Source organism: Amphibalanus amphitrite, unplaced genomic scaffold (genome assembly GCF_019059575.1).
Source record: "Amphibalanus amphitrite isolate SeventyFive unplaced genomic scaffold, NRLGWU_Aamphi_draft 000168F_arrow, whole genome shotgun sequence".
Lineage (NCBI taxonomy): Eukaryota > Metazoa > Arthropoda > Thecostraca > Balanomorpha > Balanidae > Amphibalanus > Amphibalanus amphitrite.
In genome coordinates this window covers 67489-93706 of record NW_024881663.1, presented here as the reverse complement: position 1 = coordinate 93706, position 26218 = coordinate 67489, and the positions used below count along the sequence as shown (strand labels likewise).

At 52.1% G+C, this 26218-nt stretch overlaps 1 protein-coding gene across 1 annotated transcript in view; it reads left to right on the top strand.

Annotated features, from left to right (window-relative positions):
- The window catches only part of LOC122383586 (kinesin-like protein Klp98A), a 103927-nt gene that overhangs the window by 45825 nt on the left and 31884 nt on the right, over positions 1-26218 (top strand). The window contains exons 13-17 of the mRNA XM_043370162.1: positions 4188-4371; positions 11516-11693; positions 17824-18423; positions 18980-19141; positions 25624-25730. Of these exons, the coding sequence (XP_043226097.1) occupies positions 4188-4371; positions 11516-11693; positions 17824-18423; positions 18980-19141; positions 25624-25730 (1231 nt within the window). The remainder of the gene's footprint in view (positions 1-4187; positions 4372-11515; positions 11694-17823; positions 18424-18979; positions 19142-25623; positions 25731-26218) is intronic.

The following is a 26218-nucleotide window of genomic DNA, read 5'->3' as shown; positions in this document are numbered from 1 at the left end:
CATCAGGACGTAAAGTAATTTCGATCAGGACCAACGTAAGGCTGTGCCGGAGACTGCGTGAGCCCTCTGATCTTCAGAAACCCACCCATGTATCTTTTCACGTAGAGGCCAGTTTAGGGCCCTCAGAGACCAGTACAGGGCCTGCAAACTACAAAGGCCAGTAGTTTGAGACAATCAGTGACCGAGTTGGGCTCTCAGAGGCTAATGTGGGTCATTACAGGCCAACATGGGCCCTCAGAGGTCAGCGTGGGGCCCCAAAAGACCGGCATGTGCCGTCGTTGGACCCCAGAGGCCAGCAGAGGGCCCTCAAAGGCCAAGATGGGCCCTCCTCAGAGGCCAATGCAGGCCCTTAGAGGCCGGCGTCGGGTCTTCAGCAGCCAGTGCGGGGCCCTCATTGGCACCTAAAGGTTCGTCTTGGGACACCACAGACAGAAATAAGGCCACCAGAGACCGGTGTGAGACCCTCAGACGTCGGTTGGGACCCCTGAGGCCGGTTAGGGGCCCTCATAGGCCAGATGTGAGGTCTCAGAGGTTGATGTAGGCTCTTAGCGGCCAACGTGGGCGCTTGACCGCCACTGAAGTTCCCTCAGAGGTCAGTGTAGGACGCTCAAAGACCGGTGTGGGAGCTATATAGCTGGGCCGTGGTTTTTTTTAGCCTCGTGACGATCGAATAATTGCCAGGGCCCCATACACCTATATGGGGGCCCATTGGTTGTTTGAGGGGGGGGGGGGCAAATGATATGATGGCCCCCTTTATTGACCTTTGGGGGGGCATGGCCCTGATGCCCCCCCCCGCGACCGCCACTGTGTACACATTACACACATATGCCTCTGAGATTACATACTAGCTCATGCAAACTCTATGCAGGCCCCGGAGTTCCCACGCTAATCCTTAAGAAACCAAGCCGGCATGCGGCGTCACCACCGGGCTTCTGAGGTACACAGCACCAACCCATGAGGTCTTACGTCAATCTCCTTTAGCAGGGCCCACCCACCACTGCCGAAGAGGGTCTCATGCCAGCCATTGCTGGGCCTACGAGAGCCTCAAGTAAACCCACGCTGATATTTCATATAAGATCCGGCCATACTCGTGAACCGGTGCCAGAGACGCTGACCGCCAAATTGACAGAATGCGAAACTGAGCCCACTCATGAGTGAAATTTACGTCCTTTGATGGCGCAAGAAAGATCTCCATAAAATGAAACATACGAAAAGCTTTTCTAGGACTTTTGTTCGATCTGAAAGGTGGGGCCAAAAGATAGTATGGCCCCACCTTTCAGCACCAAAGGGGGGGGGGCCATGGCCCCCGTGGCCCCCCCCCCCTGGGACCGCCAGTGCGTAGGACGCGTCTTATTTAGATCATATGAGCTTTTCCGTGTCCCCTTGTGGGGTCGATGCAAACTCTCGGCGTTCAATGCGTCCTCGTCATGCGGATTTCAGTGGGAGGTAGGATCATGCCAGTGGCGTTCGCGAGTGGGAAAGGCTCTGGCCAATGTAATCCTTTTGGGATCATGCCATTTTCAGTCCCAGTCCTCCAAGAGGCGGATATTGAGTCAGTCCACTTCCCACGCCTCACCGAAATCTGAATCACCTCACTCACTTTCATACCTCGCCGACGCAGCTGTCCGCGTGGAAACAATTACTCTCGTCCCGAGACTCGAGATTTGCATTAGGCGTAATGTTTCCCGAGAGAATTTCTGGAACGGCGCCAGAAGATTTTCGCGTGGTTCAGAGACGATTCGCAAGTACCAGCACTTCGCCATCTCGTTCAATTCAATCGACGGAGAATGCAGAAGTGTGTGGTAAATGGCATCACGGTGCTGAACGCATCAGCTGAGATAAGCAAAAATGATCTTAAAATTGACAAATCAACTAAGACTAGGGAGCTTCGGTGAAGTGGCGTCACTTCGGAAAGGGTACCGTTCGTATTCCTACATGGTGTTATGTAGGCCTTTAGCTTTGCACAACATTAACGCGTGGCTTTGCCCGTTACAGAGAATAGAGATTGACTGCCTACTGCCTACTGTTATAGTGTGTTTTGCTGGCTACGGACCTACTTATCCGACTTACGAATGCTACTCCAAGGCGCCGAATCTCACTCCATCACCATACTTCAGTGACCAGCATCATGTTTCAGCGAGAAGCAACATACTACAGCGAACGGCAACGTTCTTTGTCGACCAGCTTCATACTCCAGCGGTCAGTTCCATACTCCAATGACCAGCACCATATTTCAGCGATCAGCGCCTCACTTCAGCGAACAGCATCACACTCCAGCGAACAGCATCCAATGACCATCATTATACTCTGCCGATCAGCTTCATACTTTTGTGACCAGCATCGTACTCCAGCGATCAGCACCATGCTGTATCGACATCTGTATCATAGCTAGCGGCCGTGGACATACGTCAGCGGGCAGCGTCGCACGTCAGCGAGGCCGTCCCCTGTGACCTGTCTGACCCCGTGCGCAGTTCGCCGCATCCAATTACGAACAGGGGATACAGGGCGCGCGGCGCCGCTAGCTAATATCCTTAGGGGCTCTGGCCCTCGGCACTAATTAGGCTCCGTCTGCATGCGCACATGGGCACACGCGAGTTGTTACGAGCTTAGCGAGGATGCCTGTGATACAAATACATTCGATGTACCTAGTCGGCGTGGTTCTTGGTTATTGAATCCCTTTGGAAGGTACAAAATTATAAGCTTACAAAGTATAGTAGTGAACTTAAACCATGCTGAACGGGTTGTTTGGCTCTATCCTCCCTTTGTTTATTTCGTTATTCACTGTGTATGGTATCCACACCGCCTGCAATCTCTTCGCGAGCGCCCGGCCGCTGAGGCTCGCCATATGCTGACACTTGTGACGTCAGAGGCGTGACGTGGTGTGACGTCAGTGGAGCAGCACTATCGCGTGACACCCTGTCGGCGTGCCTCCCCATCGACCTTCCCCCTCCCCCCCCCCCCGGCGGGCGGGTCACACAAACATGCAACTCGCCGGGACTGGGTCGGCCGGCACTGGATGTCTTGTTGGCCGGACTGAGACTGTGACTGTTCTTCCCGTCTGTCTGGGACTGAGTCTGGGACTGAGAGCGACTGAGTGAGGGACTGACCTCGGCTCTGCGAGCGGGAGGCATGATCGTCTGATACCAAAAATAACGCGCAATGAAATAATGATGGCAATTGGTGGGGTAATATATCAGGCAGAATGTGGTCGATCATGCCACGGTCTGGCGGGGGCAATCAACTATTCAGCATCCTCTCCCTCCATCGCCCTTCCTCTCTCTCTCTCTCTCTCTCTCTCTCTCTCTCTCTCTCTCTCTCTCTCTCTCTCTCTCTCTCTCTCTCTCTCTCTCTCTCTCTCTCTCTCTCTCTCTCTCTCTCTCTCTCTCTCTCTCTCTCTCTCTCTCTCTCTCTCTCTCTCTCTCTCTCTCTCTCTCTCTCTCTCTCTCTCTCTCTCTCTCCCTCTCTCTCTCTCTCTTCTCTCTCTCTCTCTCTCTCTCTCTCTCTCTCTCTCTCTCTCTCTCTCTCTCTCTCTCTCTCTCTCCCTCTCCCTCTCCCTCTCTCTCTCTCTCTCTCTCTCTCTCTCTCTCTCTCCCTCTTTCCCTCTCCCTCTGCCTCTCACTCTCTCTCTCTCTCTCTCCCTCTCTCTCTCTCTCTCTCTCTCTCTCTCTCTCTCTACCTCCCTCTTTCTCTTCCTCGCCCTCGATCCCACTGGGACCATAACGCTATTCAGTACTAGTCCGCCCAGCATAATTGCCGACACGACCTCCGATAATAAGTACCTATGTCGTATCGCACGAGTGGCAGCCTTCTCAGACCCCATCGCGCTCTAACAGCCCCCCCCCCCCTACTCGAAGCACCCCTATTCTTGGCAGCTCCTTTCCCATCGATGACTGTTCCCCGTGTTTACCTCAACACCTTAGTCGTAGAAATGGCTGGGTCTATCTTCCCTTTGTGTGTTTCAGGCGGAGAGCCGTCCGTGTGTTCAGTGTTTCAGTCTGTCCATTGTCGACGTGCTGAGTGTTTCAGTCTGTCGCCTAGCGGTGTTATCAGTGTTTACTCCGTCGCCTATAGGCGTGTTTCCGCGTTGTACCCCGTCGCCTATCGGCGTGTTTCAGCGTTTTACTCTACCCCCTATCGGTTACCCACGTATTTAGTATGTAACTCTGTCGTCTTTCCTCGTGTTTCAGTCGGAGAGGACGACGCTGGGCGCGGCTGCCGACTGTGACATCGTGCTGGAGGGGGCCGGCATCGCCGACCACCACTGCGTCATCACGCTGTCTGACCAGCTGGGCGGCCTGCTGACCGCCATTGGGGACGCCGTCTGCACTGTCGACCAGACGGACGTGGAGCGAGAGCATCGGCTCACTCAGGGTAGGTAGCGACACTGTGATGCCTTGTGGAGCGGCGAATGATCCAGAGTTCGTACTGGGGTACCCACACCGGCTCGCCCAGGGTATGTGCTGTCACTGGAGTGCCTCCAATATAAAGCGAGTACCGGCCCAACCAGGGCTCACTTCACACTGATAATGCAAATGATGCTTCCAAGCTTCGGTAAGGTTTCATAAAAAGATAATTATTGTATGTTTTGTCGGAAGACGTTTGTATCTGTTCCAATCAAGGCATGTTGATACATTGCTAGTGAAAACGATCTATTTTCATGGAATAATCACATTTCATTTTGGAGTTAATGCTAAATATCAGTCTATGTAGTTACTGGCAGCAGTTGTATGGCGCGCAGTGCATCCAGAGAGCACTGCATATGTAGGTACACAGTACAAATTCCAGTACCGTTGGTTGATGAACACTCAGCTGAAAGCCCATACACACTAATGCTGCCACTATTGGAGCTTCCTGACGGACACGGAAGCATATGTAAGAGTGCGGTGGGCGTAGGATGAGGCCAGGATTTCCTGAAAGAGCGACCTGACAGTGCTCTTAGTGGCGTACCTATCTTTGATGTCGGCTGTCACTGCGCATATTCTGCTTGGCATGAATATTGTATTTACATAGATTGATGCATTTTATGGTCATTTGAGGAAAACGGGCAGTTTTCCTGCATAATTCAGTGGGAGACACTATTCTTGCCTGACCTTTCGGCCGGCGCAGCTGTGTTTTTATGCGCATTTGAGGAAAACGGGTAGGTTTTCTTGATTCAGTAGACTATTTCTCACATGACCTTTCGGCCGGCACAGCTGTGTTGCCAGTGAATCTCAGAGCCCTCGCCGTTATTTGCCGCCCGGCTGGCAGTGTCGGCTATTTACCGAGCCGTCGGGAGCCGTGTCTCAGGCTGCGGCTCGGGGCTCGCAGGCCGATACCGTCCCACCGTGCCGCGCGGCAACCCCGTCGGCTCCGTTACGAATGGTCCAATTCTCGGGTGGATTTGGAGCGCGTTCTCTGGGGAGGTCTCCGCGTTATATATGGCCCCATCGGAGGTCGGCGCGATGCGGTGCCTCGATCGCTCTCAGGTGTGGTAGGTCGGTGGATAGCCAGACGGCGCAGTCGACGGGGTGAGTTGGATACTTCTGTCGCGGGAAAGATTGATTCCTCTGAGTGAACGCCACCTGCCACACATGCAGCGATGCAGCATGCATGCCAGCTGGTGTAGGCATGTGGTGTACGCTTCAACATCGCACAAGTGTGTGTGACCTTATTATTGCGATGTGTAATGCTTCATCCCTGCAATATTGTCCTCGCTTGAAAGGCATTTAAAACGTCATTCACTGTTGCACTTAGGTGGCCAAGTTATTTTACTCTTCTGGTATACGGCTATAAGGCTTCTTTTGGTATTATTTTACTCTTCTGGTATAAGGCTATGTTATGTTAAAACTTTGTTACTGTTAGGCCGCTTTCGAATCCCTGTCACCAATCGTCCGCTCCTGCGTATGTGCCTTCTCGTTAAAACGACGCATTGCAAGTACTTGTGTATTTTCGAGCCATTTATTATACTACATTTACTGCCCAGTCTGAGTCTGAGCGCTGTTTCATGTCCGTCTGAGCGTACCTGACTCGCCGGTGAGGGGTGGATGCCGCTACTTCCTTCCGGTCGGCGAATCTGTCTGCACGTGTCGGGGGGTCGTTTTACTGAGCGCGTGGGCTTGACTCCTGCACCTGGAATACCGAGCTGGCCCGGCCCGCCCCCGCCGCCGCTGCTGCTACCGGAAGGATGGGCTAGAGCGCTGAACTGGTGATGAGCCGTTCAGGGGATTCTGGGGATAGGTGCAGGGTTACTGCCTAGGGAGCAAGGTGTGGCACCTGCACGCCGTACCAGCTTGCGCCCAGGATGCTCTCACTTCCACAATGGTTGGTGACTGGATGTGGAGATCAACAGGTGTCGTATTGTGAATTTCATTGGATATATTCGCTCCAGTTGGCTCAAGGTTTTGTGCTCGTGTGTTCCAGTAAATAGCGATGACGGAGCTATATATCTGACACATAAACATAACGCTCCTTTGCCGGAGCATGCAGACGGACGAGGCGCACTGGCACATGAGCGCTCTCCCCTTCCTGCCGATTCTCAAGATCCGTGCGCCGTAAGAGAAGTTTTTGATATCGAAAGAGAAGCTTTCCCGTCTCTACTGAGTCCCCGTTGTGACGTTCACCACTCAACAGCCGGCGCCGGTCGCGCTGTCCTGTGTCCCCATGGACCATGGACCACCGGTCATTGGTCATCGGTCAGGGGTCATCGGTCAGTGGCAGCCGTCCCGGCCCGGCAGAACATTCATCCTCTCCCGCCCTGTCGCGCGCGTCGCTCGATTTAGTCGCGAGTAGCACCTGGGCCGCAAGCTAGTGGTCGCAGTGGTAGATGGACAGCGTCCGACGTCTGCCACGCATCATTCTTATTACTTACATGCACAGGCGCGCGGTCATGGCTGTTTTGTCCGCCCCCGGATTGGCGCTGCGACCTTTCAGAGCGGATCGCCGCGTGACTGACGGTGCGCCGGTAATCGCCCGCCGTGTTTGGGGTCCGCCTGTGCCATTCGCATCGCCGCGCGGTGACCCGGGGACTGGCGGATCGACGCGTCGATGGCGACACGGGCACCTAATGGCGTCACGGCGCGCTATGAATGCCGCCGGGCGCCGGCCAGTAGGAACGATGGAGGACGGAGGATGCGGAGTAGAGAGCGGAAAGGCTAGAGACAGAAGAGGACAGTTGGAGAGTGGAAGTAGATGAATAGGGGAGGAAGAGGACAGATTCATGGGGGAGAGCGAAGAGCAGATGTAGGCCACGGGTGGTGGAAGAATGCAAATGGTGCGAGATGCAAAGTGCTCCGTGAGTGGAAAGGTTAGCTGGATGGGAGACTTGAGTGCAGTGCCAGATCCTCTACTTATGGCGAGCACATTTGTGTAATTGATGTGACATTTTAACTTTTTCATTGTTTATCAGCAACATTAGACGGAAAGAAATGCTGGAAAGGGTTCCGGAATCTAGTTGCATACCTAAAAGCTGAAATTGTCGAGAAAAGCCAAGAAGTTAGTGCCCACGTGGCACTTGGAGGCTACATTCGTAGCACGTGCTGAAAAATAAATGCAGTGTATTATGCGACGCTCAAGATAAACCTTATCATTGAATTATCATGGAAGTCAGAGTCTGCTATCCAAGAAATTACTTGGCTCAACTTCAGGCTGTACCCAAAACTTCCTGATAAGGCTCCGTAACTTTGAAGGGAATGTTGAAACAATCTATCTGTATCTAATTATAGAGCGGAGGTAACGGGTCACAAAGGGCTCGGAATTTGGCAATGTTAGACGGTAGCCTGTGGTGACGCAGGTGGACGACTCTTGTAATCTCGTCTGGCCTTTTCGGACCAGACGTGCTGGAATGGCTCAGATTGCGGTCATTTGGCGGTGAGGTGCACCAATGAGGTGTAACGGACGATTCCAGCTGTGGTCTCGTGCTCTGGAGGCAGCTTTATTCACTGTCTGAATGGTAAATTTAAAAGAGTGTCTTTCATTCTTTTAGTAACACACACCGAGGTTTTACATTGAGAAGAGCAATTAGCAAAGTTGAATGATAAAAAGACGGAAGTGAGTTTAATTAGATTCAGTCATGTTGAGGTGTTTGGACCAGTGCTGCTGCCGTTTTCTGCAAATACAAAGCTTAGTGAATACAGTGCTCCTCTTGGAAAAGCACCGCTCAGCCAAATTTTCGGCAGTAAGATGTGTTTTTTTTAACATCTTCGAAAGCATTACCTTAGGGAACCAGCTTTTTCATATTTTGAAAGGCCTCGTTACGAAGTTGGTGGCGCAAATCTGCGGTACAAACTCTTCAACACTCTCCAATTTTACGAAACTTGCACTAGTTGATCGCAAAATAACTGATCCCGGTAACTTTCAGTCGAGTTTTGATTCACTGCCAAAAACACGCATTCACGGATCCAAAGTTTGAAATACGGTATCGTAGTAACGCTGTAAACAAACGCTGTATCGCTGTATGGAGTCCTGACGTGTGCCGTGTAGTCCGCGTCTCACCTACCTACCTACCCTCAGGCAGTCAGCAGGACTGGGTCGGCAGGTAGGCACGCCGCTAGGGGCCCTGGGTTGCGATCGGTGGGGGCCATCTTTGTCGTGGCTTTCGGGTGTGCTGGGTGGGACAGTGAAATGCGATGGGACGCGAAAAGGTGTCATGGTCATTGTGGGACGTCATGGGGACGGGATGGGATGCAATGGGACGCATGCAGAAGCATGCCATGCGGGGTGGTGGTATGCGATGGGTCGCTCTGGAATACATTGGGAGTGAACAAAGTGGGATGCAGTGGTTGCTGTGGGATGCGGTAGTAAGCCTTGCTAGGAGGCTGAGGGAAGTGATGGGGCGCGGTAAGACGTAATGACAGTGGTCTAGATCGATATGTCGGTGGTATAGCTTGCTGATTGCGTCTTCGCGTGCCACGAGTCCCTGAGATACCCCGTGTTTTCAGCGAGGCAGTGCGCGGAATCGGTGGAATAACATCGGTATAAATTTACAGAACTCTGGCGGGAGTAAGAGGATTCCCACTGAGTGTGGTCGGAGGTCAGGTGACCGCTGCCGGCTTCCAGCCTTCACCTGTCTGACTCGAGATGTGTCGATCCAAACTTATCCCGGAATCCAGGGCTGGAAGTTTGCATTGTTTGATATCAGTGAGCTGCGGCGCAAAAGCCGACTCGCACATAGTTTGATGTTGCTTTAGAAGTTTGGAATGTTTGATTCGATGATCTGTAGAAACGCACATCTGTGTGCTGCTGTCAAGATATGGTGGTCTCCTTTTGATTCAATATGTGCGTGTCTTTGATGCGAGGAAACTAACTCTGTGTACCAGCGCTATATTCCGTGAGCGCTACCTTGGCATTGCAAACACGTTGACAGAGTCGTTTCGCATTCCGTCTACGACCCGCGGGAGAAATTTGACCGCCTCGGTCGCTGAAAGCCTGCTGACATTGATGCATCCTACGGAATGCGTGTGTCATCACTGAACATTCTCCTAAAAGCGCCACTGAGTGTAGCAGCATCATATCCAGGGCCATTGTAGGTCGATGGCAGAGTAACCAAGAGGAGCTGTGAGCCCAGGGCTGGACTTCCGTTATGGAGGCGTATGCAAAGATACTTTATGCTAGGAAAACAGATGATTTCTGCGGGAAACATTTCATTTAGGGGTGTGCCAGAAGAGCAATTCTTTTGTTGATAAGTAGATCGCTCTTACATATTTGTAAAGACATCAAAGGTGTGACTTCTCCGGTGTTTAATCATGGCGAAACTTTGCCCAGCGTTGCTACGAAAAGTGCCTACTTCTCTGCATTGCATTCCAATAGTGCACTCAAACTACGTCTTAATGACGTTTACAAGCACAGGCTACTGCGCAGAGCGAACTCGAACCGAGATAGGGCATCGCTCATTTACTCATTGGTCCTGGCACTTAGTCACTTTCCATCGGTTTGAACGAAACAAGCCGACTTTTAGACAGTCGTTTGGTCGTCGACTGCCCAACTGTTCATAGTCCCAGTCACATACGTACACTCTTCCGGGGAAGGATAACGCCTCCATTGACTCCTACGCCGCTAGTCACAGTGCCTCTGTTAGGTTACATTGGTTTTATTCTGTTCACTGTGCAGCGTCACCTGTTTTTGTTGATACGATAGAAGCTTGTTACGATAAGAAGTATGATTTGCTACCACATAAGCGTAGTGGTGTGCGGTGCCTGAGCCTGTTCCAAACTTGAGTTATTATACCACATAAGCGTAGGATGATGCGCGGTGCTTACGTAGCAGTCACATCTCTGAAGTAGGTGCCTGACACGGAGACGGACCTGTGTTTGTGGGTGCCGTCGTGCCCGTCTTACGTTTCTCTCGGCGTGTCGCCAGCAGGAATGGCGTCAAAGATGGCGTGCTGCCGTGACCCCCGTTCTATAGCGTGTCCGGCGGCTTTAAGCACGCCAACAGCCTGTGACAGTGGGTCGCCGGATCACGCCTTTGACGCCAATGGTCGGAGCTGTTTACACTAAGGATGTCCAGAGGATAATGGACCTGTTTTGGCCCGCCTGGCAAACGACCCTCAAAGACGCAAATGTCACGGGGTAGAGGGAAACGATGTTCTGAGGAAATGGGGATATTGATATGGTGTTCGGTAAGCTGTGGGGGAAACTTACACATCCCGGCTTACTTGGAAAGATCTATCTACCTGTGATTATGCTTTCTAGTGTGTTATGTTTCTTCTTTCGTTTGTTATATTATATGTTTTTACTTGTGTTCAGTCTTGTATAGTGTAATTTACTAAGTCGATCCGGGGGTGATGATAGACGTTAGATAGTTCGTTAGCCATGTCGGTATTCTTTTTGACATTATTACTGCTTACTTTGCAACTAAAAAGATCAGATTTACGTAACTTATTTTTGCCATCTGCGCTTAATTGTTCTATCTTTTTACGGTTGCATCATACGTTGCACAGAAATAATGCAAAATTGTGTTCAGTTATCTTTGTAATCTGCACTTAATTTCCTCTATCGTTGTGTGCTGGTATCACAGTGATGAAGTAATAACACTTCAAACAAGACCCAATTACTCTGGCAGCGTACCTAATTTCATTTATGGTGTGCATTGCGGAATGTCCCCATAGGCCATAGAGTGGTTTAATTAGCTTGGCTCTGTCTCACGCGTCATAACCAACTGCCCAATGTCTGTGATATGCGACCTTGAATCTGTGGTGGGCGACGGTTGATTCAAATGCCTCTGAACATAGATTGGTGATACAATAGGCTAGGATTTGTGTGCGGCTATTCAATGGCCTTTAACTTCAATACCTTGTAACCGGTAACTAGTGGCTTTCTGCCCCGCTCTAAAGACTGTAATTAGGTGTTCCCTTGCTTTACTGTTATTCGGACTCGGTATACCTCACTCCCTCCCTCTTCTTCCCACTCACTCACTCACTCACTCACTTAATTGCTCTCTCCCCTTTCTCACTCTCACTCACTCATTCACTCACTCACTCACTCACTCACTCACTCACTCACTCACTCACTCACTCACTCCCCTCTCCCTCCGTCCGCAGGGTGCGTCATCACGCTGGGCGAATGCTCCATGTTCCGGTACAACAGCCCGGCAGAGGCGGCGCGACTGAGGAGGGCCGGGGTGCGCCGCGCCTCCTCCCGGCTCTCGGTACTCTCCCTCTCTGCCTGCGACCTGGCTGCTACGCGCAGTGTCGAGAGCCTGCTGACCGCCGAGAAAAGGTCAGTCAGGGCGCTCAGTAAGCAAATATACCATGCCAGTGATATTAAATACGAAAACTGACTTGCATGTCCCGTTGTTATACCTCCCAGCATCGCAAGTAATTTACAGCCCATACCACATTGGATTATTTTCTTATTGACAAAATATGACGGCTCTGGATAACTGCAGGTTGTTTGAAAATTGACAAACACTATTTGTTAGATAATTGATGGCTGTCTCGGTACATTGTTGTCCTAAATAGTCTCTTCCATCACATTATTGTTCAATAGCGTGACATCGTTTGAACTGTCATTTTGCTTTGATAGAAAGACATTATTAAACTTAGGCACATCCGTGTTTGCAGAGTTGCGTGCGTGTTATTGTCAATCGTCGTTTCAAATGGAATATTTTATCTTTTTGCGCGACCAGTGCTTTGCTGGCCGATGATATAACAATTGTCCTATATCCCTGAAGTTGATGGCTCAAGAGCTTTGTATGTATAGCTGATGATATTACTTGATATTTGTTTTGAAAAAAAAAATCTGGAGTCTTTTTTTTTAGTCTGGAGTTTTTGTGTTTACAGCACACACCCATTTTTATAAACAATTTTTATTTACAATTTGTAATACTTTTATCAGTATAAAATGCAACATAATGAACTACTTGTTGCATGCAACACTAATGAAATAGTAATTAATAGCACTTACATCATGTTTCGCCTGCCTGCATTTCGGTCTGTTATGTTACCTACCAGCATAAGCTGGAGACCCTGATTCTAAGCCGACAATATGTCGCCAGCTAGCGTGTGTAAGCTGATTAAAAGTGCAGCTATCAGAGTCATATATATCGCTGCGATTCGGCTGAACCTTCCCAGGCCCCTGGGGAGCGATGCTCTATAGTTGGACGGCTCGTCTTTGTTCTACGATTGATCCTGGTAGCCCATCTGTTATCGTGAGCGTTTCACGCTATGTGTGGGACCATTAGGGCGAGCGGTGGCGATAGTGCTGGGCTGAGCTGGTACGATGTAAAAATAGGCTAATGTAGCACCTCGGAAAGGAAGGAACCAACATTGGCCAGTGAATACACAGTGGTGGGCTATTGATTTACGGTATTTTTAATGGAAACCGTGTGCTGGAACAAAGGGATTGTAGAAGCAATGGCATCTTTATTGAATGGATGTTTAATTGGATCATATATTTATACAGCAAGTGTCATTCGAGATTTCCTGTGATCCTCCAATCTAGTCATGGATGCTCCGCTCCGCCCGTATGGCTGTTCCGGGGGCAGTGGGGCGATGACCCTCGGGTCACTGGGACGCACCGCCCCCTCACCAGCGAACTCGGCGCGCCGCCGACCTTTCGTGGCGCACGTCATTTATCTGCGGCGTCCCCGGCCTGTGCCAGCACCAGCGGCCGCCCCATGCATCGGCTGACCTTTGCCGGGGCACGGGCGCGCTCATAATTGACCTCGTTTGGCGCGCGAGACCGGCGGTCGGCAGCTGGCCCCGGCCCAGACGCCGGAAACGGGCCCTCACCGCCGGCGCTGGAGACCGCTGGGGGCTCTGCGCTGGAGACCGCCGGGGGCTCTGCGCTGGAGACCGCCGGGGGCTCTGCGCTGGAGACCACCGGGGGCTCTGCGCTGGAGACCGCCGGGGGCTCTGCGCTGGAGACCGCCGGGGGCTCTGCGCTGGAGACCGCCGGGGGCTCTGCGCTGGAGACCGCCGGGGGCTCTGCGCTGGAGACCGCCGGGGGCTCTGCGCTGGAGACCGCCGGGGGCTCTGCGCTGGAGACCGCCGGGGGCTCTGCGCTGGAGACCGCCGGGGGCTCTGCGCTGGAGACCGCCGGGGGCTCTGCGCTGGAGACCGCCGGGGGCTCTGCGCTGGAGACCGCCGGGGGCTCTGCGCTGGAGACCGCCGGGGGCTATGCGCTGGAGACCGCCGGGGGCTATGCGCTGGAGACCGCCGGGGGCTCTGCGCTGGAGACCGCCGGGGGCTATGCGCTGGAGACCGCCGGGGGCTCTGCGCTGGAGACCGCCGGGGGCTATGCGCTGGAGATCGCCGGGGGCTCTGCGCTGGAGACCGGGTAGCATGTGATCTGTGGTGCGGCCGGAGCAGTGTCTGCATAGGTGGCTCAGTTTCTCTTGAAACGAGAATTATTAATGCCGCCTTCTTTCTGAATTCAGTTACAAGTGCTTGTGTCAATGGTTTTATAACGCTTTATCTCTCCAAAGTCCCATCGCGTCTCCGTTACATTCAATTGCTACTCTGAATCTAAGCAAACATTTAGCTTTCACACGGGGACAGTTTCCACCTTTTCTTCGTATCTGACCCGTTTCATCAGTCTGCCCTATGAAAGGAGTCAGTTACCGCACCAGTGGGCGCTCTGCCGCCGTCTGGGACCGGTCAGTCTCGCGCCGGTCGGTCCAATAGCCCCACCACCTGCTCTGAACTCTGGTCGCGCAGTCCGCGCCCAGAGCTACTGCTGACATTTCCTCGTGGTATTCAAAGGGCGGCCGTCTCGCGCCAGTGGCGGCCGGCCCTCAGCGCCTCCCATTATGAACGTCCGGCCGGGAATGAGGGCCACAATGGCGGGATGACGGGCGCGTCTAATGAAGACGCCTCCGGCGGCGGAGGGGCCGGGCGGCCGCGGGGGTGGTGCTGACCGAACACCGGCCGCCAGACTGGCGCTGAGGAGCTGCAGTGGGACAGACATTCTGACGGAGCTGGTCTGACGATCGCCGGCCTGAACCGCTCGCTGTGGACCTCCGCCGCCTGCTGTGGACGGTTATTGACGCTGGAGAACTGTGCTCCACCACAAACTCTGACTCGACGTTCATCCTCGCGAAATGTATGGCCGGTGATTTCGCTCAGGAGTCCCGGGACTTTCAGAGTTCGTGCCTGGAAAGCCAAGAAGATGGCAGTGCTTTGTCAGAGCTCATCAGCTGAATTCATGTTTCACCCAATGTTTTTGTTTTCCATAACGAAAAGAACGGAGAAGACGTGAGCTGAGTCGAATCAAGTGCTGAGTCGATTGCCACCTTCGCGGTTCGTAGCTGGCTATAGCGGAGAATCCGGCGAAAATCCCATCTGCCGCGCGGAGCCGCTGGGTCGCCAGCTCGCTTCTTACAAAGCCCTAAAGCTGGGTCTATCTCTGTCCAAGCTCCTGTGGCTCGCGCGGCTTCAGAGAACAGCCCGCGCACCACCTAACAGGCCGTTTGGAGACGGGGGCGGAGCACTGGGAATACGGTGGAACATCCCGCCAATAACAGAAACGTGAGCACCGCAGAAAGTAGAAACCAGGCATTAGCAGCACTGATGAAATCCTCAGTGACATGCTTTTTTCGTGGAATTTGGTTTAACCTGCCTTCCTAGGCAGCTCGAAATAGCTGATAATGAATGTCTCCTCTCCTTTCATTTGATGTGCAGTGCAGTCCCACTAATGCCATCCAATCTCGCCTCCCACGCGTCTCTACGGTAGTTCACCGGCTCGCCGTTCGTCGTCCTGCAGTTCGCGGCTCACCCGTATGTGGATGTCATTTCTGCTGGGCCGAGCGGCGCGCGGTGGGTGCCGATTTATCGCAGCTGCCTTGCGTGAACGAGCGTGTGGTTTCCGTCGTCGGATGCGGGCGCGCCAGCTGCGGTGCGGTGCCGACCTGTTGTTGTGCGGCCGAGCTGGGACGACCTTCCCGCCAGCGGGTGGGTGTCGATCGATCAAAGCGCCGCGCCGGGCCCGGACGCGCTCTCAGAGTGTCGGGAGTGTCGGCGGCGACACTCCCGACACTGCGGAGGGCCGCTCCAGTTGCTCTCGGCACGGCGCTGATTGGGCGGCTTTGATATGTCTGTGGTTGAGACAACACCCTCGGGACGGTCTGCTAATACAGAGACGGGTCGAGACAGCCTGTGAGGGAATTGCTGGGTCGCTCCGTGGTGCTGACTTCAATATATCGGATGAATCAGTTTGACAAAGTTGCCTTGGGAGTAGTGATGTAGAATTGCTGGACCTGGAATGATCGAAGGAAAATGAAGTGCATTGTAAGTCACACGCGGTGCCGAGCTCAAGACATGTGAATTGTATCGGCAATGTTTAGAGTACCTGTTATACAATTCTAGGACTAGGAATCGCTTTGTAAAAACGTTTAATTTATTCCGTTAAAAATGAATCGCGTCATCTTTGAATGCTTCTTTGCTAAAAGGTGAACTGAAACGTGAAATGTCCTGTGGCGCCATGTCCATCGTCTATTTATACGTTGTTGGTATTCTCCCCACGGTGTTTTGTTTTTCACAGTCCCTTTGATAGGCCCTCTGAAACGTGTTCCATTCCCTGTTCGCGCCGCCGGGTTCTGAGCCGAAGTTGGAGAGATGTGAATCCCCCAGGGAATCGCTGCGCTCTGGCGCTGACGGTCTGTTATTTTCGAGCGTTTCTCAAATGTCACCTGGAGGACGACGACGGCTGTCTGGTGGCCGGGACGGGTCTGTCGGTGGCATTTGGAGCACTCAGAGTGTCTCCTTGTCGCCGCAGAGCTGCGTTCAGACCGGGGACTGTCAATGCAGCACATCCGGGGCAGCTCAGAAGAGCGTTGTGGAGTCGAGCCAGATGATGGCGTATGTCATCGTTCGGATTGAAGTTGTTATCGTCAACCTTAGGGAATGTTGGGCTTTCTCAGTGGCAAACATCGGTATGCATACACCTGAGTGTATGCGTTTGGCTCTACATACCTATGTCTGTAATGAGACGTTGTATTTAATCTTGCAGATGCCGCGTGCAGTAGGTGTTTGCTAGTTGCACCGTATCTTCATGGTGTAGCTGGTTTTTTAACCGTGCACATGCCTGGGGAGGGGGAGGGGAATACGACATTAGCGAGCTCCGTAGTCACTAATTATTGCGATAGGTATTTTGCCAACTTTTTTTTGTGTGTGCAAGCGGAGTAGTCCCTCCAATGTCTCCTCAATCTATCCTGGTGGTGTAAACCTCTAGCATTAATTGCCATAGGGGCTCAATCGGTGATCAGCGTTTCACGGTTTTATTTGCAAGTCAGTTTTGGAGTGCCTCCCCCTTGGGTGGTTGTACGCAGCACGTTTGTCGCAATTAATTTCAACACTACGAGCCAGCTGAAGCAAACACACATCCCATCTCTCCACGAGCCGTTGTAATTTCGCGACAAGGAGACGCGGTCTTTGTCTTTGAAATGAGGACTAAGAAGCGGCGGCCATACGAGAGCCGTGTCTCGACTCAGTAAACGGAGGAAGAAAGCCATACGAATATAGATATTATGTAATTCTGTGGGATAGGTAGACACTACTATAGATACGAGCTGTGTCTATGCCAATCCCGACAAGAGGCTATAATCATGTGTTTGTGAGGTCCAACCATCCCCAGTGGAGCACCAAGTCAACACGCCCCCACGTCCCAGTTCTATGAAGACATATGCGCGCTGGGGTTGCTTTCTGAAGTCGAGTCGCTGGTATATGGAAACGTGTTTTCCAAACAACTCAATATTGGCTCTCCTTGAATGTTTTACATGTGTGCCAGGTAGTAGAGATTCAGGTGGCTTCGAAAGTTCTGGATGTTTCTGCAAAGCTTTCAGGATTGGACCAAAGTTTGTGCCCAGTTGTACAGCGAACAAAGTTTAAGTGCATTTTCAGTTGTCTATTGAAATGCGCTGAATGGTGGCTGCTGCGACATGATGCGATATGTGAAGGTATCGAATGCAGGTCTTTATTTAGTGCACGAGCAAACATGGTTGCGAAGTTTTCCGATGACTAAACATTTTCGCTGTAATGACAAACAAGTATGAATGGTGAATAGACGCTCTGAAAGGCTGGCGCAGCCGACTATTAGCTGGTGCATTAGTGTCAAATGATGTCAGAATTGCGAGCTATTCTAACTTCGGGTCAAACACGCTGTCTTTCAGTGATAAAGTTTAGGCGCTCAAATATGGTCAAATATGGTGGTGCGCAGGCCAGTGATGGCTGCAGAAAGTGCGATCATTGCATTGTCAACCCTTATTCCTCGCTGTCATGAGCCAATTATGTATGATGCTTCAGTCGATGCCCTCAACATTATCAGCATTACCACTCTCATCCTGATCACATCCTGATAACCTTCATCCTCATCCTCTTCATCGTCTGACGCGTCGCTCGTCTGCCGGCAGGCTGTCCTGGGGCAGCGCCCGGGAGCTGTCTCGGGCCCGCCAGCGCAGCCAGCCGTCACTCAGCCGGGCGCGGCTCTCTGTGCTCGGTGACTCTCTGCTACAGACAGCACCGGCCGGAGGACTGGGCGCCGGACCCGCACCCACCGACCCCATCGGGGAGGACGACGACCCGGGTGGACAGACAGAGGAGCTTACGAACGGTGCTGGTGCGGCTGAGCGGTCCTGTGGGGTGTCAGAACGCCCGCCCGGTCAGGGGAGTTCTCCTGACCTTAGGACTCCCGGGTCACTACCGGAGAGGTGTACGCAGGCCGTCCCTGCCGACAGCTCATCATCCGTGTGCCGCACCTGTGCCGCGGCCGGCCGGCGCTCTCCGCAGGCCGACACCGCCTCACCGGCGCTCAGAGCCCCCGGGATCGCGCTGTCGCCTTCAACACCCTCACCTCCGCCGGCGTCACCATCTCCGCTGCGAGTCGGCGGTGCGCCGGCGGACTCGGCGAGCCTGACGTCGGACAGCGCCCCGCCGCCGGCCGGCGGGGAGACCGGTGACAGCGAGGCCGACAGTCTGGAGAGTCCCATCGAGCTGGGATCTGACAGTGAACTGTGAGTACCGCGGGCCGCTCGTGCTGAGCTGAGTACCGTTGGCCGCTGGTGTAGCGAGCGATGCTAGTACCGCCCGGCTCAATGGCCCATTCACGGCAATCCCAGCGATTGCGTGCGACGTTAAAGGCTCAGTTTGTAGTGGAAATAATTGGAGTGACTGCAACCTGCACAGGCTCGCTAGCGGGGTAATGTTTTAACGGTCAGTAGCTGCCAAAGCTAAAGGACCTAGTTAGCAGTGATACAGATTTGTCTTCTGCTGTTTATTAAACGAGAAGCATCGCTCCTCCGTGCATCGAGGTTTAGCCGTTTCTTTTAACCCTGAGTGCCTATGAAGCTAAAATGCTTACATTTATCGTGAGAGTTATCGATGAGGATGTTTCAGTTGCTGGTTTTAGTAGCCAGTAGCCACCTCTACTCTACTCATATACAGTAAGAGAGGGAAAGTGGCACTCTTTTGTCCATTGTTACGGCATTTCAGGCGCATGCCTTGCCTATGTGTCCCCTGTATCACAGAATGGAAACGTAACTCACCTCATGATGTCCCGTGTCACCGCAGAATGGGCGCGTTTATCGAGCACGAGGTGCAGCGCCGAGTCACCGAGCAGCTGGCCGTCCAAGAGCAGCGGCTGCGCGCCGAGCGGGCCCACCAGCAGCTGATGAACGAGCGCCAGCTGGCGCGGCTGCACTTCACACACCAGAGGCAGATCCGAAAACTCAAGTAAGGCACGGGGCGCACAGGGGCCTGGGCTGCCGTCGGCGCCCTAAAGTCCCGGTAAACAAATAAGTACTCAGTAATGCGTGGCGGACAGTCCCACCAATAGCTAGGATGCTACTTGCTTTATGATATGCCTATATATACTTTTTTGAGGGGGTCAGACAAAGGGTTGTTCAATGTTGATCTTGTGCAATTTCTATCGCAAGCGTGGCTCATAATTTGAATTATGTACTGGCGGCATTTGATATGCCGTCATGTACGATCTACAATGTTGTGCCGGGTTTTGTGGCTATAAGTTCGACAAAAAAGTCGATACTTAAACTGTCCTTGGCTGGTTTCCATCTTACCGCTGAGCCCGTCTTTGATTAGCTGAAGGCGATATCTCTTTACAAGGCTAAATTGCTTCCAGGCATATGTCTTTGTGATGGAGAATAGTGCAATATCTCTTTTGAAGCTTAAGCTCTTTTTGAATTACCGGGACCATTACTCATAGTCGTGTAATCAACGGTCTTACATAAGCATCATTATGCTAGTGTTGTGTTATCATTTTTCCATGCATATCTGATGATGATGTATCCATGAAAATGTAGTTTTTATAGATCATATCTCATGAAAACGGACTTTCTTGATTACCATTCCCATTATACGAAAAAAAATGTCTGGGAAAAGCATGCCTAATGCTCCTGTATGTTTGTTGTCGTTATTTTCGTCTACAAATGGTTTATAGTGCTACCATAGGCTTTCAATTTGTTTTCATTTCGACTGTTTCAGTTCCGGCTTTCCCAACGCTGTGATGTGACAGTCTCGCAGAAAAGAGCTCGAATGAGCACGCAATTCACGAATTCGGATTGTTGGCACTGCTTCGTTGTATCTCCCATTTACGTTTGACCAGACCAGTTTCAAGTCAGTTTTGTCAGCTCAGTGCTTTGAATTGCCTCCTTTTTTACACAGACGTCGACTTTTATCTACCTGCGAAAAAACGCTTTGGCAAAAACGTATTTTTGTGACGCGAAAACTTTGTCCAGTTGCGTTTTTATCGGCACTATTTCTTGACACTCGTCTGCGTAGCAGCATCCTTCGACGCAAAACACTTTGCGTGCTGATCCTGTTATGGATTATTGACCGGAGTTGTCCTTCATTCTTATACTGTCGCTCGCGTTTCTATGGACTTTTGTTCTGCCTCACGGTCGTTGCGCCCCTGAATAGCCTACACATATTTTTCTGCGCGGCGCGGCGGCGCCTCACGTTCTCTGGTTAAACAAACACGCCCGCCGTATTGATATGCATTGCGAGCGCGCGTGGTCAATAGATGGCCGGCCGGCGGACGCGCGGCGGCGCGGGGCGACCACTAATGGTGGCACCCGCCGCCGGCGCGGCACCAGTGACCTTTGGGCCGTGTGCTGGCAGCGGGGTCGCCAGAGAGGTCGGCGGCGCGTCGTCTATCTTGGTGACCGATGGATGAGACCGAGAGGAGGGTCTGGTCTCAGATACATACACATTCAAACCAGGGATGGTCGCGAACTGATAATAAAACGGTCACAGGAGTGGCAGTCCAGCAACACATACGGTCCCCATACTGATACCATGTCCCATGATGTCCCATGATGCCGGCATACCCGAATACCACGTCACCGATTTTCGTCAGACCAGCTGCCATAGATTATCCTCAGACCATCTGCGGATGGAGCATTTTATTCCTCAGTCCAGGAACCTATACCTGCAAACCGTCCTGGAACTAACGGGCACAGCCAGGATCTCTCCTATACATATCACACTGCGCGATCGAATGCATAACTTCAGGCATTTGAACACCGCGTGAATTGTACCACACTTCTCCCCCAGGCTCTAGCGCTTGGGCCAATAATTTATTAGGCTCCATTCGGGTGTTTAATAAAAGCATCTCGAAACAAACGACCGGCGGCATCGCTGTTTTTGTCAAAAAGAAAATAGTGTTTCCCTTTCTGAACAGGATGTTCGTATGCTTGAAAGCCAGCGTTGAGCTCAAACCGTGTAGGAAAGAAGATACCACAGTACCCAGCAATAATGAAATGCATGAGGCCTCATGAGGCTTGCGTCTATTTTGAAAATTTCTTCAGAACAAACTTTCACATTGTTTTGCTCATAAAGATAACGAATGATGGGGGAGTTAGCGATTCCAACCGGATAAGCGGTGTACACATAAAGAATAACGTGCCTGCAGCCACGTCGCAATACTGGGCAAGATTTGCTGGCTTATTTTCAGTGGTTACATCTCCTTTACCTGATGGAGGCGAGTGTCTGACTTTTTGCACCTGTCTGTGTCGGCAAACTGTCTGTCTCGCTCTCTTCCAACCGTCTGGTCGGTTTTTCTCTCGCAGAAAAAGCGACACTAAATATGCCCTAGACACTCGCAAAAACAGCGTATGTTGCAATGCCTAGGGTACCTTCGGGATAGCGACCCGGAACTGTTTGACCTACAGCCACCCGAGCACTCAATAATATTGCAGATAACGAGTCGGAAGTGGTCGTCCCCAGCTCTGGATGTCATGGATGATGGTTACTGCCGGACCTTTTCGGATGTGGGATGATGCCGTGTAATGGTGTCCCCGGGGTCGGCGACCATTAATCTCGCCCAGAGCGGCCATTGCGCTCCGCCGTAATGCCTTATGACGGTCGGTGCTGCCCGCTGACAGGTGGGGGGGGGGGGCGCTGGGAGGGTGACTCCGCTGTCAGCTGACAGTGTCTGAGGCTGTCTGCGCTGTGGTGGAGTTGTCTGCTCGCAGTTCTGCCTGCTGGGGCTGGGATGGCACTGTCTGATAACACAGGTGTCTGCTCACAGTTCTGTCTGATGTGCTTTGATTGGGTGGTCATGCAGGGCTGCTAGCTTTTGCGAACACATTTTCTTTATTCCGCGTTTTTACCCGGAAGCGCCCGCTCTCCCTTGTTCCATTGTAGCGCTGGGTAGTGGACTTTGGTAACATTACTTTCTCCATACTGGCTGCTTTCCCTCTTCCCTGTAATATTTATTCGTTGATTGGCACTTATCCTCGAAGGTCACCGTCCTCTTATAGAATTGTAAGCCCTCCCTCTGGCCAGAAGGGGAGCTCAGGCCACCGACTAGTCTATTTTTCGCCGCTGTCTCGTCAATGTCGACCGATATAACTCTATACCGCAGATTATCCCCACCGCTCCGCCAAGCTGAGCTGCCGCCAAACTCGGCGGATCATGTCATGTGCTGACGTGGGCTGTCATCGGTCCAATGATGTAATGTGCGATATTGTGAGGTCACGGCGGAAAACCCGTCAGTGCCGCTGATGACCATGTGATTGTCGGCCGCTGTGTAAACTCATAGCGCGATACGGCGCGGTCAGTTGACTATGGGTCTGCGCGGCCCCGGACATCGGCAGATCCAGGGGGCTCACGAGTCACGGAGGCCTCCTCCTCACAGCGTCCGAACTTTGTAAAAGTCGCCTTTCTCGAACAGAAAAGGAAGCAGTCATTTTCTGAACTGTAGGCAACAGTGCTCTTGCAAAGACGCAACACGTAAAATTAAACGGAAGAGGAGCTTTGTTTTGACTCGGTTAAACTTTCCTCTCCCCCTCCCAGCGTTTGACTCAGCCTTTCTGGTCCGCTACTGGGCACTGCCCGATTTACAGTGGTGGGTGGATGCCTCATGGATGGCGCGCTGCGGTTCCCGAATGTCTGTCTGAGGATACGATCCAGATTCCACATTGTGGTCGAGTTCTGCCGAATTTGATGGAGGATATGTGATATTGTCTGGTTTGTCGGAGTTGCCGTATGGTGCCTGGTGGTGCGAACAGATTTAGGTCTGTTTTGACCACTGCCGCTCCCAATGTTGTGGGCTAGATTGGTTAAGCCTCTAGGGAGCTATTACTTTTCCTTCGTGGTGCTTTGGTCTGTAGGTACTGGGCTGCTGGAGTCGGGCAATGATCGTCGGTGCCAGTGGCCTACCATTCAGATATCTGATATCAGATATCAGATGTGTGGTGATGGGCACTGCGTCTTGTGGTACGCGGGAGCGCCCATGGTGGTTGAGAGGCTGATCCTGCCATGCGTGTTCTTTTTTCTTATTTTAGGAAAATTACGATGCTTACATGTTAGGACCCAACATTTACCCTTCGATCGATCTTACGTGCTGTCTGCTAGCATCGGAACGAATAAGAAAAATACAATGATGGATGATTCGTCTTACTGTCTTGCGCTCCTGCCCTTATTACCTTCTCACTTAGTGCCAGGGATTTTTTGCCAGTTCCACGTCTTGCTGGTCCTCCAGCATCGACCTACTCAGCAGATATCGCGGATTATCTGTTAAACTGTGGCTTGTGTCGGGATGGTAGTGTCGCAGTTGGAAATTTAGGGCCTGCTGGGACCTCAAGTGTTTTATTTGCCTATTTATTGGGACGAAAAGCAAACGAGCCTGTATGTTTGAAGGTGAGAGAGCAAACCGTTGACATCTTTTACAGTACGTTTTTACTTGATTCGTTAGTTACCATTACCATGCAACCAGGACCTTAGTTTTTGTCAAGTGAACGTTGCATTTTTTCTGGTGGTCATTGGATTTACCCTCCAGCTTGCTGCGACCCTTTGAAGATATATCCGTTTCTATGTGATTCTCTAGATCATAATATCCCTCTCTCAGTCGCTTTCTCGTTACCTGGACAATTCGATTGTCTGGCTGCGCCTGCCTGGCCGTTTGATTATGTCGAGACGCCGGTGCCGTGCAGGTCTGGAACGGGCGCTGAATACGCTCACCGTTCAAAGGCGGCTGGTCGGCTCAGTAAGTACGGTGCGGCTTCTGTGCCGACACCGGTCGGTCGGTTCGTACAATTCGATTTGGCACAGTGAGGTGGCAGGTGTGCCGCTAAAACGTGACGCGGGATCAGGGGATGCGCAAGTCACCGGCGAGACTGGAAATATGTGCCGCCACCAGAAGGATCGCTGGTCGATCGAGGGTAGTGATTCACGGCAAATCGCGCCCGAGATGATACCTGGCTCATGCCATGCAAATTGCACGAATATTAGTAGCAAACTGTTGTTAGCAATCGTCCACGATTCCAAAACGCTCTATTTGTTACCATTTCTTTCCATTCCATATTCTAATTACATCTAACCTGACACCGGATTGCCCAAACAATATCCACCACACAGCTAAATTCATCAGAATCTCTGGTCTGTTTCAAAGAAGGCTCATTTGCGTGATCGGTAAATTATTTTAATGCAGTGCCGGTGTGAGGGCTACTTAGTACTAAGACATAATCGAACTTGTTCACTAACTCAGCTGGATTAGCGAATGGTGCTCACTCCCGAAAAGCTGGCTAAACGTGTTGTTTCTCGGCGTATCTAGCTGCCCTGAATGGCTCGGTCAGTCTTCATTAACTCCCCGTGGAGCTCATGAGTATGAACGAAGATAAATAGTCCGTCGTATCTTGTAAGTCTGCTTTTATATGGTCTCAGCATGTTGAAAGTTGATAATTATGTAAGTTGCACTGCATCACAATGATGACGAAAATTGACAGATATTTAGAAATTCCATAAATTTCTGAGCTATTGCTGATTATCAATGATGTTAGAGATGCTGAAGGGTACTGTGTATTCACTCAGATAAGCGGATAATCCAGCTTCAGGTACTATGACACTGAAACACTGGTATTGACCGGCGGGACACTGACATTGACACACTGACACTGATACTCTGACACTGACACCGGTACTCTGACACTGACACGCTGGCACCGGTACTCTGACACAGACACCGGTACTCTGACACTGACACTGACACGCTGGCACCGATACTCTGACACTGGCACACTGACACCGGTACTCTGACACTGACACCGGTACTCTGACACTGATACCGGCTTTCTGACACTGACACCGGCTTTCTGACACTGACACTGACACCGTCCAGCGGGCGCCGCGCCGGATGGCCGCGGGCCGCGCTCTCAGTCTCGGACCTCTGATAACGCCACTCCCGGCCAGCTCGGCGACCCGACACGGCGGAAAATCACCTCTGACGCTATCGTAACGCGACGGAGGCCTACTGAACCGGAGAACGGGACGACCGAGCTGTGGCACGGCGGTCTGACTGTCAGAAACTGCTGCCAGAACTGATACCCCTGCCAGAACCGTGTGATACCACTGCCAGAATTACCTGATATTGCTGCCAGAACTGCCTGATATCGCTGTCATAACTGATACCACAACCTGAACTGTCTGATATCGCTGTCACAACTATCTGATATCGCCGCCAGAACCGTCTGATACCGCTGTCAGAACAGACGCTGATCTGGAGCTCGGAGGTCTCTCAAGCTCGAGCATTTTCCTTTGCGCCTTGTGCTTGACATTCTTTTTTCTTTTTGTCTGTTTCAAGTGTTGTGCCGCCTCCTTTACCTAGTTTCTATGTGTGGCTGGCCATTACGTCTGTGTACTCTGCGTTTGGTAAAGAGTGCTGTGTCTGACGGACTGACACTGTGCCTTTGTTCCAGGAGCGCACTGAATGGCATGTACAGCAGTGTGTCGACCCTACCGGAGCTGGGGAGCGAGCCTCTCACCATAGCAGAGGAGAGAGCGGCCAGCACACCGCGACTTAACGGTGAGTACCGGCCTCTCACTAGTACGCTGCGGTGAGCACCAGCCTCTCACCATAGCAGAGGAGCGAGCGGCCAGCACACCGCGACTTAACGGTGAGTACCAACCTCTCACCGACGCACTCAGCGCTCGGTGCTCACCGCACTGCGCGGAAAAAAAAAATGATTCGTTTCGTAATTGCTACTACCATGGTCACTGACTGACGCGGTCGTTCGTTGCTCCTCTCCGCAGACGCGGTCGTTCGTTGCTCCTCTCCGCAAATGGTCATTGTTTGCTGTCCTAGGGTCTACGCTCTCCACCACAGTGTGTAAAGTATCTGGCTGAGGACCGTTCCATTCTTGTCGCTGGCAGGGTTTTCGCTGAACGTGTGCCGAGATTTGAGCCGGAGTTCATTAGCGGTGGTGTGCTGTACGTTGATCAGGGTGTGTTCGGTGGTCGATCTGTTAGACCGGCGTCTTCCCAGCAGCGTGACTTATGCTGGGAAGGTGTCAC